General features: G+C 45.7%; 2 protein-coding genes across 3 annotated transcripts in view; one reads left to right on the plus strand and one right to left on the minus strand.

Annotated features, from left to right (window-relative positions):
- Positions 1–411: 411 nt before the first annotated feature.
- On the minus strand, positions 412–2,196 carry LOC144127774 (uncharacterized). Its single transcript, XM_077660670.1, has 5 exons — positions 1,886–2,196; positions 1,321–1,528; positions 930–1,103; positions 774–863; positions 412–706 (listed from the first exon to the last, which is right to left on the minus strand). Exons 1-5 carry the CDS (start codon positions 2,010–2,012, stop codon positions 412–414), a joined length of 894 nt encoding a protein of 297 aa, XP_077516796.1. The 5' UTR covers positions 2,013–2,196.
- A 130-nt stretch (positions 2,197–2,326) lies between these two features.
- The window catches only part of LOC144127775 (RING finger protein 141-like), a 138,101-nt gene continuing 127,580 nt past the window's right edge, over positions 2,327–12,847 (plus strand). The window contains exon 1 of one of the 2 annotated variants that reach the window (XM_077660674.1): positions 2,327–2,511. The gene's annotated coding sequence lies outside the window, so the exon portion shown is untranslated. The remainder of the gene's footprint in view (positions 2,512–12,847) is intronic. The other variant, XM_077660672.1, reaches the window with a different exon arrangement.

The following is a 12,847-nucleotide window of genomic DNA, read 5'->3' on the forward strand; positions in this document are numbered from 1 at the left end:
GGCGAAGTTTTCCTTCGTGGAAGAAGAAGTTCAATAAGGTGCACTCGCAACAAAGAGTCGCGATCGAAAATTCATTTGGACTGCTTAAGCAACGCTTTAGAAGGCTGTATCTTGTGGACGCCGCAAGCATTAAGCAATGCTGCCTGATCGTAATGGCGGCATGTGTGCTTCACAACATGTGCAACGAAGAGAGGGACTTCTTCGAAGACCTAGAGCACCTACCCCAGCAAGAAGAGATCGATAATGGCGAAGACGATGACCTCATCTTTGACAGTGCTGGAAACTGCGAAAGCATGCGAAATGCTATCGCTCAAACTCAGTGCTAGTGTGTGCCTCTCGCCAGCTAGGTCTCTGCGCGGTTTCTTATGACTACAATGCAAACAATAAACATTTATGAGAAAGAAATTAAGTTTATTCGCTGCTTTTGGGAGCCTGCCCCTCCACGACGGCAACAAGGCGTTCTAAAAGAGCCAGTTTTTTTCCCGCCCTTTCAGCTCTGTCCTTCTTTGCTTCTGCAAATAGCTGAATGAGCGTTTCAACGTTATTTTTTTCTTTTGTCCGTTTTCCCGATTTCGGGAAAGACTGTCCTCGCTGTGGTGGGACTTCCTCCGTCACGTGCGGTGGGCTCGGATCCTGGTGAGGTGACGCTATTTGGTCCACATCATGGCTCGTGGACTGCTCGCCAGTACTTGTTTCCGACAGTGTGCTAGAACATGGAAATATTTTGAGCCTTATTTTGGAAGGTGCGAGCTGCACAACTACTGAGACCTCACCTGCAGTTTCTCGGCTCTATCACTCTACCAGGTGCTAATAAAATGGTAGGTGTAATGTGGTGTTGCTTCTCCAAAACACCAGCGAGTTCTCTGAAATGGGCAAAATAACAATTGATATTTTTGTAAATGACCATTACAGCAGTGATGTGCACTTACTCTTCAAATTCGAACGTCACGCGTGAGTGGCCGGACGAGGAATTCCTTTCCTTTGTCCTTTTGTAAGCCCTCTCCAGGGTTTTCCATTTATTTTCGACCTGGAGAGGACTTATGTCGGAGCCAAACTCTTCGTTGATGGCGTCCGCCAAGGCTTGCCAAAGCATTTTTTTCGTGCTGCACGATGTAACGAAATGAGATGTAACAGACAGCACATTATGCAGTGTATCAGTTACCAGATGAAGCTGTTCTGAATTATTATACCCTGGACGCAAGTACAGTACACTACCTTGCTACGGTACCCTCACTTCGAAAAAGAAAAGACGTTTGCAAACGTAACTTCAGCGTGGTAGCATGCATTCGTTCGAACCAGTAGGAATGAAATAAAACTTACCGGAAGCCGCCCTTCTTTCCCATGAGCGCTTTCATCTGTTCGTAGCGCTCGATAAGAAAAAGTGTTCTGCTCCTGCACCATCGTTCAGGCTCAGGAGAGCTGCTTCGGGGCGCGTTGCTCTGCGGCGGCGTGGACGTTCGGCGATCAGCCGGGTGGTTACCCTGGTGACCGGTGTCGTCGCTCAATACCGCCGATACGATTGTGCCATCTGTGCGAGAGAATAAATATTGATGTTTTGGGAGCCACCACTAAATAAAGCAGGATAGTTGAAATCTGGGTCATAGCTTTGAATAAAACCTGTCAAATGTCGAAGGAGAAGTGGCGACGCACACACGGCTGGATAAAGCCAACGTATTTAAAAACGCTGGATAGCAATCATGCCAAGCTAACTAACAACGAACTTGGTTAGTACCGAGCTCATTTACGGGGAACGAGAAAAAAAAAGCAAGAAACAAACTAGATGAGTAAAATAAGCCTAAAAAAACAAGTACCATGCAAGCACGGCGTCGGCGCATGAAGAAACGCATGCACGTGTTTCTCTTTTGTTGACCGAGCGAAGCCTTACCTGGTATAGCGTACATATATCCGTTCTCTGAGCCCAGTTGTTGGCCGTCTTCTCCAACGATAGGCGTCAATAATGTGTTTACGCCATTGACGACGCCAAACACGCTGCCGTCGTTTGAAGCTGACATATTCCTCCCGCTGTCGTCTGCTGCTGCACTGACTGCACGCAATCGGCACTGCCAGTCGAGAGAGTGCAGAATTTTTCTGAGCTAGGACTACACGACATCTACACTTGTGTGAAAAGAACGGCGTCGTGTAGAGGGCGCTAGGCTACACTCGTGAAACGAATGGCGAAGTGCTGCACGAAGAGAACTCGTGTAGGTAGTGTAGGTGAATCGAACGGACCTGTAGTCGCTGGAGCACTACACTCATTCAGGGTCATCTTTTAGCGCCGCCTAGCGGCCAGTCTGCGCAATGTCGAGGCGATCTCGAGGTCCATTGAAATCGAGGAGACTCTTCAGGCATGATCTTCAGGAGGCATTGGCTGATCGCGCGCCGGCGAATGTCATGTGGTGTTGACCGCATACCGATCCCGACTGTCTTGTATGCGATATCGTGACGTGCGTTATGGTTCTGCGTGTGGTGACTCCATGTTTTTTGGCTTTCTCTTGCTTTTGAGGACAAAAGGTGAGTGCGGGGCATCATGCATCCGGATTTCATGCCACGAGAACTTTGGGACGGGAAGTGTAGAAAGGCCTCGACCCAGGCTTCGCCGCTCCGCTGTCGAATCTGAACGATTTGCACTAGTCAGCGTGCAGGCTAACGCTCATATTGGGTTGCGTTTGATAGGAACCCCAAGGAACGTCGTTATTCTGAACTGTTTGTATCACGTATTTGTCACCTAGGTGAGCAAAAGTGCTACTGCGATGTCGGGATCCTTTGCACAAGCCGCGCGCAGGAACGCCTGTGGGAGCTGGAGGTCCGATTGGCGGTGGAAGCAGTTCAGGAACGTAGCCCTCTCTTAATCGAAGCTGTCGCCGTGTCCTTCGTTGCCGCACGCCATTGTGATGGGATCTCTCTTGCTCGGTGCGAACGCGGTCTGGCAGTGCTTCCCAAACGGTCACCATTCTCCGCAGGATGGGTACCAAAGCGGCGAGTTCTCTACTTTCTGAAATTAAAATACCATCCTGGTGAAAGATCAGCTGAGTCCGCTGAAGCAGCAGCCCGCGAGGTTTCTCCAGCGATGCACTCGCAGCTTCGGCACTGGCCCGTTATCGACTTTCACCAAGCAGACTGATTGTCACTGTCCCCTCGCGGTGGCTACGACAGCGTCTGCCCTGCGGCACCTTTTATCCGCTGACCGCGCGCTTGTTGTTCACCTGGTAGCTTCCGCTTTCATTCGAAGCAGTGACAGGCAACACTCAGCCGAAGATATCACCTTTGGGATACCTTCGTGTGTTTTTTCGTTATAGCTTTGAGGCATTATTATAACCTTATTAAAGGGCAAGGAGCCCTCACACCTTTGTGCGAAGGGTACAACAGCTTTGTTCAGTGAGCTCACTCAGTATTGCACCAAGTAACTGCCACTGAAGCATGGAATTGGCCACACAAGGGTAAGGTGTTCAGTGAGCTCACTCAGTATTGCACCAAGTAACTGCCACTGAAGCATGGAATTGGCCACACAAGGGTAAGGTGGCCCCATCATAAAGCCTGCGTGTGAACTGTGGGTTTTCAAGGCATATGTGATGACCCAGCCACAGTGACAGCCTCTCTTAGTTACTTTTGCAGTTAACTTCTTCAGACTTCCAAATGGCTGCACGCATGTGTAAAACGTGCCAGCATTCCTTGTGTATGTGTTAGCAGGCACAGCTCGTGAGCGAGATAGTGTTGGTCTGTCGTCTGACTGCAACCCTGAGGGAAGACGAGCTGTGCACACACTTTTCGACATTGATATTTTGAAATTCCCCACCAAAGCGATATTGTATCCAAAGCAAATGAAATTCAGTTAAACAGATTTCAGTACATTGCAACTTTCGGTTGAGAAAAAATTGTGGAGAGCACAAAAAGTACTGCTTTCAGATCGGAATGCATCACTTTTGCAAAGTGGGCATCTTTTTTCAAATTGCTCGAGACAAAAGAGATGCACCTTTGGCTGCTGCTGCCATCTTTGTGCTGTTAAATACCTGCACTTAATCTGGCACTTGGAGTGGGAGATTTTGCTTGGTTTCGTGAAACACTTCGGAAGGAAATGAGTGAATTCAGACGTTGAAGAACCCTAGGCAGTCGAAATTTCTGGAGCCTTTCACTACGGCATCCCTCATAGCCTGAGTCACTTTGGGACATTAAACCCCTATGAACCATAAAGCATTGTGAGCAGATGAAAGACAATAAAGGTCTCAGGCAGGAAAATGAGAACCTGCTGAATGAGTGTGAAGCCCGGAAAAACCAAGTGTTCTAGGAAGCGCAGCATTGAAATCAAGGGAAGACCTCATTCCAAAGATGAAAGCTTTTGAAGCACTCCTCATGAATATGGCTTCAGCTGCTTGGTGAGGCCAGAAAGAAAGACGAGGATAGGCATTTTGTCTTGACGAGTGATGGGAAGATATTTGCTTGGAAAGAGGAATCTTCATTTTAGAGATTAGGGGTGCACGGGGTCTTGAAAAGGTTGTCTGAATAAGCGTTCTTGTAAACGTACTATTTTCCTGTAAAATTAACTCTTGTTTGGGCTCATGGTGAAAGTAATATGAAGGTGGTGGGACAGGAAAGACACACAAGGGCACTGGTCCTGTTGTCTGTGTGGCTTCTCTGTCTCCTGTTGTCTGTGCCGTCTTCAGATCACTCTCATCCTGTAAAATTTATTCTTGTACGCTCAGGGCCGGGGCCATTACAGAGGGGAGGATACACACACACAAAAATATAAACAGCAACAACAAAAACAAAAGAAAGTACAAGTAAATAGAAATAGGCAGAAAACACATTTAAGAAAGTAACCCTTAGGATACATTAAAGGCAGGATACAGCAAGGATACATTAAAGGCAGGGGTTGGACTTTTTATTTTCTGAGAATTTGGCGGACTTTTTCCGGTTTTTATTTCAGAACTGAGTTTTTTGTTCTTTTGGCAAACCTTGTTTCTACAAAGGAACTATCGGTTTCTTTCAGTGATATGTCATGATATTGTTCTGTAGTATAAAGTCACTTATAGTTTATCTTGCCCTTTTTGTGAGCCTGGCCATTTAATTTACAAGTAATTAACACAAAAATGTTCATATTTGGAGCTATGCTTGTAGAAGGAAATGCTATCGCCACTAAGAAGGGGACAGACAGACCGACCAGGCAAAAACTCGAGTAGGAGTTGAATGGAAGCAAGCGGCCTGTCATGTTGTAATTGGGTTGTTCTGGGTCGACCAAGAGAACAGGTCATCCATCCCATGGTCTTCGTGTTGACGGCAGCGATGGAAATGCCGCTTATCCTTCACCGTAGCCAGAATATGTCATTTTCGTGAAACTTACTCCTTTTTTAGCGTTAGTGTCCTTAGATGCGGTGTAAAGACTGGCTTATACCCCTGTCACACGGGACTTCTTCACGGCCTTTGCCGTAAAGTTGTCTTAATGTACTAAAGGAGGAAAACCGAAAAGGAGCAGCGGCGCTGCTACACGGAAAATTCAAAGGAGCTAGAACGCGGCCTCCGTGAATGCCAAAAGTCACCGCTGTGTGTGAAGCGGCGCTAGTAACATTATGAAATTAAAGCAGACTGTAGCACTTCAGCTAAGAGGATAAAAGTGCTTTCGTATATGTTTGAAAATGTAGCTATCACGATAATAAACCAGTGTTCTGACGGTGAGAAACAGATAGTTTGGAACAAAAGTTTCTTTTTTTTCATCGTTCCCGGTCCGACCACGGTAGGCGCACTTTTCTGTTCGGCTCCTCGTTGTGTGTGAGAAGCGTGCTTTGTTGCTTATGTCCTTGTGCCTATTTCAAAGAAATTAGGTTGTGCCTGGTTAGCGTGCTGCCGTAATCATGTGCGACGAACCGCAAGACGTTAGAACGAATTGTGTAATTGCCATGAAGAGCAAACGAAGAAAAAACAGCAAAGCGAGAAGCGCAAGCACGTGTGTGTCGATGCGGCTGCTGAAATGCGTTCAAGTCCTTTCTTAGCAGTGTAGATGTCTTAAGTCATCCTCCTCTACGGTTAAGTTCACTGTAACGCAAAATTAACCATTAAATAAGATAAATTAGATATATTTTTTTACGTTTGCAAAACTAAATATTGCGTCAATTTTTTATTCTTTGAGCTCGCTAGCTGGCGCTGCCGTCTGGGTTGCTCCTTTAGGCAACTTTAAGACCGCTGACGGCCGCCTTTGCGGCTACGGACCTTTTTCGCAAAGGTCTCGACGCTTTGCAGTGTAGATGTGCGTCAGGCGCCTTTGGGGCAAAGGACCTTAATTCCTAAGGCCTTACACGTGCCTGTGTGACAGGGGTATTAGACGGGTGACTGCCCTAAATGGATGGTGACAGTGAACAGCGCTAGGTTAGCAGACGGCATTTGGAGACAAAGTGGCTTACCCTAAGGTGGGTAAGCGTGGCAAATTACTTTGGAAAAGTAATTAAATTACATTACTAATGACTTTCCTGGAAATATTGCAAAAGTGATTAAATTACATTACAAATTACAGCTCTGAAAAAGTAGTGACATTACATTACAATTACTTCCCAAAAGTAATGAAAATGAAAAAGCAGTCTAGATAGAGGGAAGTACTCGCTCAAGCACTCGCAGTGTGTCTGTGCGAAGTTGCAATATGGCATGCCATGGTCATGCAGCTCTTCTGGTGGCCGTGCTGTCCCTGCGGCGCGTCAGTGTGTACTACCGCACATAGGGAAGACGCGCAGCAGTACTATACCTAGGCGGCGCTAATGCCCGCGCACTCATCGCCTCTCATCTGCGTGCGCAGATTCACTGCAGTCTGGCTATTGCTGGTCGCGTGTTTTTCTTGCTTTGTAGCCGCTTAACCTTGGAAACACGAGACCAAAGCATGGCCAATACAAGGAGAAGCATGGACTCATTATTCAGCAAAATTTATTTTGCTAGTAATTACTTTTGCTATGAAATTACTGCTTCAAATTAATTCATAACATTACTTAACTACCAGCCCTTAAATGTAATGAATTACATTACAAATACCAAGAAAAGTAATTTAATTACTAAATTTTATTACAATAATTTAATTACTGCCATGTCTAAAGGTGGAACATCCTTCTGCAGAGGTGTGTATCCTAGCGGAGGAATCCCACAAAATGTATGATTTATCCAACAGTACCACGATATTACTCGATCCCCTGGTTCCGGTACTTTGCTAGTTTTTTCCTTTGATTGAGTGTACTCAACAGCCAGCTAGCTGTGGTGTTAATATCATGAATACTGACCTTTTTCGGTTAAAACCGAATTTCTGAAATTTAATTTTGCATATGTTTATCGGTTTTTATAGGTTCAAACCGCAAAGTGCAGCCCCTAATTAAAAGCGATGTTCATGCAATAAAGGGCAAAATTTTGATAGTACCATTCAGAGAAAAACAATGGCTTTACGAAATGCGTTATTATCTTTTTTAAGAGCGGTGTCATGGGGAAGGGGATTCCAGTTGACACAAGTTCTGGATATGAACAAGTCATGAAAACATTTTGCACTACAAGATCGAATCACAACTTTATGGCGGTGATTATTGCATTGATGATATGTAAAATGGTCTTGTTAGTAATTTTTCATTGAGATAGCTGGTATGGTATATAAAGATGCTCACCTTTGATGAAATAGAAGTCGAAGGGATAAACTTGATTTCATTGCAGTTGCGCTACCTGTTCAGTGATTTTTTGAAAGTATTAGACAACAGGTGCAGTTCTGCTCAGCTCCCAAATTGGAAACTAGTGAATAAATGGCAGGGTGCCAGACAGATGCAGAATATTATAATTTTGAGCATACCAGTGTTTATAATTATAAAGAATAATATTAATTGTTTTGATGAATGAAAGAAATTTCTACAAAGATACCTAAGCATGCAGTTGGCCTTATTTTTGATATAGTCAACGTGAGTTTTTGAAGACAGGTTAGAAGAAACAAACGCCCAGGTACTTATAATGTAACACAGTTTTGAGAAAGACATTGTTAATCTGATAAATAGAATTTGCATTTTAAGTGTGAGAAATGTGACATGCTTCCAATTGTTGATGTTTAGTTTCATATTCGATATACAGGATCCAGTATGAAAGTAACACACATTTTCTGGGAAAAATAATTTTTTGACTGGACCTGTACAAATGGTTAAAATTCTTTAAAATACTCTCCCCTTGCATAAATACACTTGCAGAGACGCCTCTGCCATGCCTGGAAGGCACCCTGAAAGTCTGTCAGGAACGCTGTAACATGCTTTTAGATGTTTTGCACGGCCTCTCAGTGTTTTCATTTGAGTGCTCTCTTCAGTCGGGGAAACAAAAATAAGTCGCACGGAGTCAAGTTGGGACTGTAAGCAGGATGGGGGACCACTGGGGTGTTGCTCTGAGCCAGAAAGTTGGCAACGATGTAGGACGTATGGCTGGAGGCATTGTCAAACTGTTGTAAACGCTCTGCCTTATCACTGTGGCGAATGCCAAGCGCATGTCTCTCACGCTTTCCCTCGTTCCTCCCCTCACCCTCGACCGGTCAGCCTATATAACCTCGCTGATCGGTACGAATAAGGGCTTTTCTATCCCGAGCATCCTTCTGTGTTCCACGGAAGCACAGCACGTGCAATGCGCGTACTTGCTATGTAACGACGAAAGCCAACCTGAAACGACGGTCAAGACAGAGCAGTTGGACACAACCATTTCGGCCATGGCACATCAGCAGCTTCCCGAGTATGACGACCGCAGGGACAACTGGAGGGTGTATCTTATGAAAGTTGAGGCCTACTTCGAAGCAACTGGAATCGAAGATTCAATGAAGAAGAGGGCGTTGCTCATTTCTGCACTGAGCACATGCACAGTACTAGTACTTTCAGGGAAAGTTGCACCGAAGGATCCTAATGCGCTGAAGTACGAAGAAGTAATTGAGGTCCTAAGTGCGTATTTTGACCCAAAATGCCACGAAATTAGTGAGAGCTTCCGCTTTTTCAACTGGCGCCAGTTTGAAGGTGAGTTTGTTCATACATTCATTGTTGAAATTCGCCAAATAGCAGGTGGCTGCAACTTCGGAGGCATGCTCAATAGAATGCTTTGCGACAAGATAGTATGCGGCATCAGATCAAGTGCCCTGCAAAAGCAGCTGCTGGCGAAAACAGACCTCACCCTGAGGGAAGCCGAGGTGGTAGCGCTTAGCTCTGAGGCAGCAGAAAAGGACACCAACGCGATTTCTTCGGACTTGACAGCCATAATGAAGATAAGCTCGCGGCGACGGACCTGCGACGAGCTGGTATTAGTGTGTGGACGGTGTGGAAGCACAAAACACAATGGAAACGTGTGTAGCTGGATGAAAGCTCGATGCTAGCGCTGCGGCAGGTTCGGGCACCTCGCAAGAAAGTGCCTGAGTGATGTCAGCAAGGAACGCCAGAAAACCCTTGCTCGAAACAGGTCAAGCCAAGCCCTAAATGTAACAGAGGAAACCTTGGATGACGCGGCCGACAGCATGCACATCTTGACTTTGGTTGCGTCTCGGAAATCTCATTTGGAACCTCCTATTCGCTGAACATTCACGTGGTGTGACAGCGATATACCGATGATTGTCAATACTGGTTCAGCTGTGTGCGTTGTGCCTAGGCAACTTTTTGAGCAGCACAAGAAACAGTGGCCACCATTGTCACCATGGCACATAAAACTTTCCTGTTACCTAGGGACCTTGCCAATACTGGGGCAGTTGGAGATGCCCATCTCGTACAACGGGATTATCATCAAGGGCTCATTAATTGTTATCGACTACTCAGGACCAAGCCTCTGCGGATGCGACTTGCGGGCCAGAGAAAAATGGCCGAAGATATTGCAGATATAAAACGTTTCCAGCAGAGAGTGAACTCTCGTTTTGAGGCACTTGAATCACGAGTCTCTGCTCTTGAGTCAAGCTCGCCGACCTCGAACGGCGACGCAAGCGACGGGGCCGTGCAACGCCAGTTGAATTCGTTGTCTGAGGTTGTTAGCAAGCTTGCTTCAAGAAATGATGAGCTGGAAAACCGTTCTCGCAGAAACAATCTTATATTTCACGGTCTTGCTGAAGAAGATGAAGAAACTAACAAATTAAAGGAATCATATTCTTAGCGGTAAGAAACAAACACAACACCAAGCTACACACACACACAGGACACCCGCTAGACTTCAACTGTCTTTACTGGACACTTGTACGACATAAATATGTATCACTGAGCACTGAGCACTTTCGCCGTTGTGTTCTCATCCTCATGTTATGTATATCAACCTCATCGCTGTTTCCACCTGCCGTGCAAGGTTTATGTCGTTCGCCCTGAAGAATGGATTGAAGAATGGATTGGTGCCCCTGGAGGTTCAGCGGTTGTTCCTGCCCTGCCAACCTTCCGTTGGCCTTGCAAGAAGAATGGTCAAGATGCTTCGCGCAGATTTGTGGAGACAGATTCGGTTCCACCAAGTATGCCTGCGTGTTTGTGCGGCGACCCGGTCATGCTGCCAGTACACCAATGGATCCATGCTGCGATCCTGGTTCCAGGAGGTAGCTGTGGGTACTGAATTCCTTTGGAAACAGTGTCTCCCGAGCCTTCTGGCCTGGAAGAAACGAGATGGGTGTGCTGAAGAGAAGAATAAGAATGTAATACCCCTGTCACACGTGCATTTCGAGGGCCCTCGAACCGATAGTCTATCGACTCAAAGGTGATCGAGCGCTGCCACACGGGCAGTTTCAATGGCGATCGAGTCAATAGCCTATCGAGTCAACGGAGCAGCGCAGAACTCCATCGAGATATCGAGGGCCTTCGAGCGCTGCCCAATGTTGCTAGCGTTGCTTCGAGCGGCGCCAAGCGCACTTTCGTACACGACACATTCACGGTGCAAAAGCATGAACAAACATTATTCGCATAAAATTTAATGCAAGCAGTCTGCAAAATTATTTTAAAATTATATTAGACTTGTTTTAAGCGCATTAATTTTGCGCTGCAATCTTTGCGTTGCTTGCGTACTTAACGTTGACAACATGGCGGCACCCTGCCCGCCCGCTTCACAGCGATAACAGCTTCGTCGCTAATCCCTCAAAGCAATATCGTGTTCTAAGCTGTTGTATTCGCCTTCGATTTGCCCATTCTTACCCTCGCATAAGGTTTCAAGCGACAAATAGCTCTTGTTTTTCAGATATCATGGCGATTTCCCAGGTCTTAAGCCTGACGTAGCAGCGCTCCGACGCAGTTGGATTGGCTGGGTTTTGGCTCGTCTTGTATTAGAGTGGCTACAGCAGTGTCTGCATATGTCCGTCGCGTACGTGCAATTAAAAGGGTTTTGAACGACTTTCGCGTATGCGTGTAGTTCAGCATTTAGTATACATTTACAAATATTTTTGTCATTTTTGCAAAATCCAAAGTAGCGATTCAGGCGCCACACATCCGTGGCGTAAGACACGAGAACCATTTCAATGGCCATTGAGATTTGCCGTGTAGCAGCGGCGAGTTCGATGGCGATTGAAAATCTCGAAGACCCTCGACTCGAGGGTGATTGAAACTGGCCGTGTGACAGGGGTATAACCCTGCTGATAAATGAAGAGTTGCCAGAGGATGTTGAAAAGGTGTTGCGCTGCGGTCCGAAGTTCTGTGTGGAGCCCAAAGATAAACCTGTAAGTCTTGTGTCTATGGTTAGGAAGATTGCAGAGAATGTTGCGCCTGAAGAGAAACAGCGGTGTATTTCAGAGGGCATGGACTGTGTACTAGCTAGAAAGAAGCCTGCTAAGAGCACTGCACAAATACTACGAAGCACAACCGAATATCTAAAGAACAAAGAGCTTGCTTTGCTAACAGCTGATAAAGAAGGGGGATTTGTAGTACTGCCAAATGATATGTTTCTGAAAAAAGCGAAAGAGGCTATATGTAAGAACTTCGATCCATTCGAAAAGAGAGTTGCGAAATTAAAGAAAGAAGGCTTGGTTTTATGTGAGGAGCTAAACTTGGTTGCGCTGAAAAAACAGGTGGACAGGGCTGAGGAGAATAGCTTAAGAATCTTCTTTTCAGTTAAAACACATAAGCAAGGACTGCCCTTTTGAGCCATTGTTTCTGAGCAGGGATCCTGGCAAGGGTTGCTTTCAAGGTTCATGCAAAAACAACTTAAGCTTCTAACAGTAGTTGATCCCTTTAGGGTCAGGAATGCAATGGAAGTGGTTGATTACCTAAAAGAGCAGCACGAAACACCATGTGGTAACTTTGCATTCTCTATTGACGTAGTAGATTTGTTCTACAGCATTCCGCAGCCACAACTAATCGATGCTGTCCGTGACCTCATAGAAAACGGGGGCGCGGTAGACTTCCAGAACGCTTGTGGTTTGTCAGTAAACAGTTTTTTGGAATTGCTATCCTTTTATATGAAAGCAACTGTGGTGTGTTTCAGAGATGACTATTTTATTCAGAAGGATGGAATATGTATCGGGTCTTGTTTAGCGCCTTTGCTTAGTGATATATTCTTAGCCCATTGTGACAAGCGCATTGCTAAGGGTTTAGATAAGAGTGTTGTGAAATGTTTCAGATATGTAGATGATTATCTGGTGATTGTAAAGTTGAATAGCCTCCAGGAAAGTGCCTCTTCTGTATCTGGTATTTTAGATGTTTTTCACGGATGTGCAGATGGGCTTAGGTTCACTCATGAACTTCCAGTGAATGGCACTATCCAGTTTCTAGAAGTGTCCCTATGCATCACGGGTGAGCGTACGTGCTGGGCATATAAGCCGAGATCCAAAAAACAGGTTTTAAATTATGCTTCGGCTCATTCGAAGGTAGTGAAGCGCGGCATTGTGATGAACAGCCTGCGTGCGGCTCTGCAGAAGTCGTGCCCGCATAACATGGAA

This window comes from Amblyomma americanum, chromosome 4 (genome assembly GCF_052857255.1).
Source record: "Amblyomma americanum isolate KBUSLIRL-KWMA chromosome 4, ASM5285725v1, whole genome shotgun sequence".
NCBI classification, from domain to species: Eukaryota; Metazoa; Arthropoda; class Arachnida; order Ixodida; family Ixodidae; genus Amblyomma; species Amblyomma americanum.

What these genes read in the sequence shown, in the direction of transcription:
- LOC144127774 (XM_077660670.1), bottom strand. Translation starts at nt 2,012, where the DNA reads ATGTCAGCTTCAAACGACGGCAGCGTGTTTGGCGTCGTCAATGGCGTA. An exon ending in ATATATGTACGCTATACCAG is followed by an intron (nt 1,529 to 1,885) that starts GTAAGGCTTCGC and finishes TCTCTCGCACAG; the next exon opens with ATGGCACAATCGTATCGGCG. An exon ending in ATAGAGCCGAGAAACTGCAG is followed by an intron (nt 707 to 773) that starts GTGAGGTCTCAG and finishes TCCATGTTCTAG; the next exon opens with CACACTGTCGGAAACAAGTA.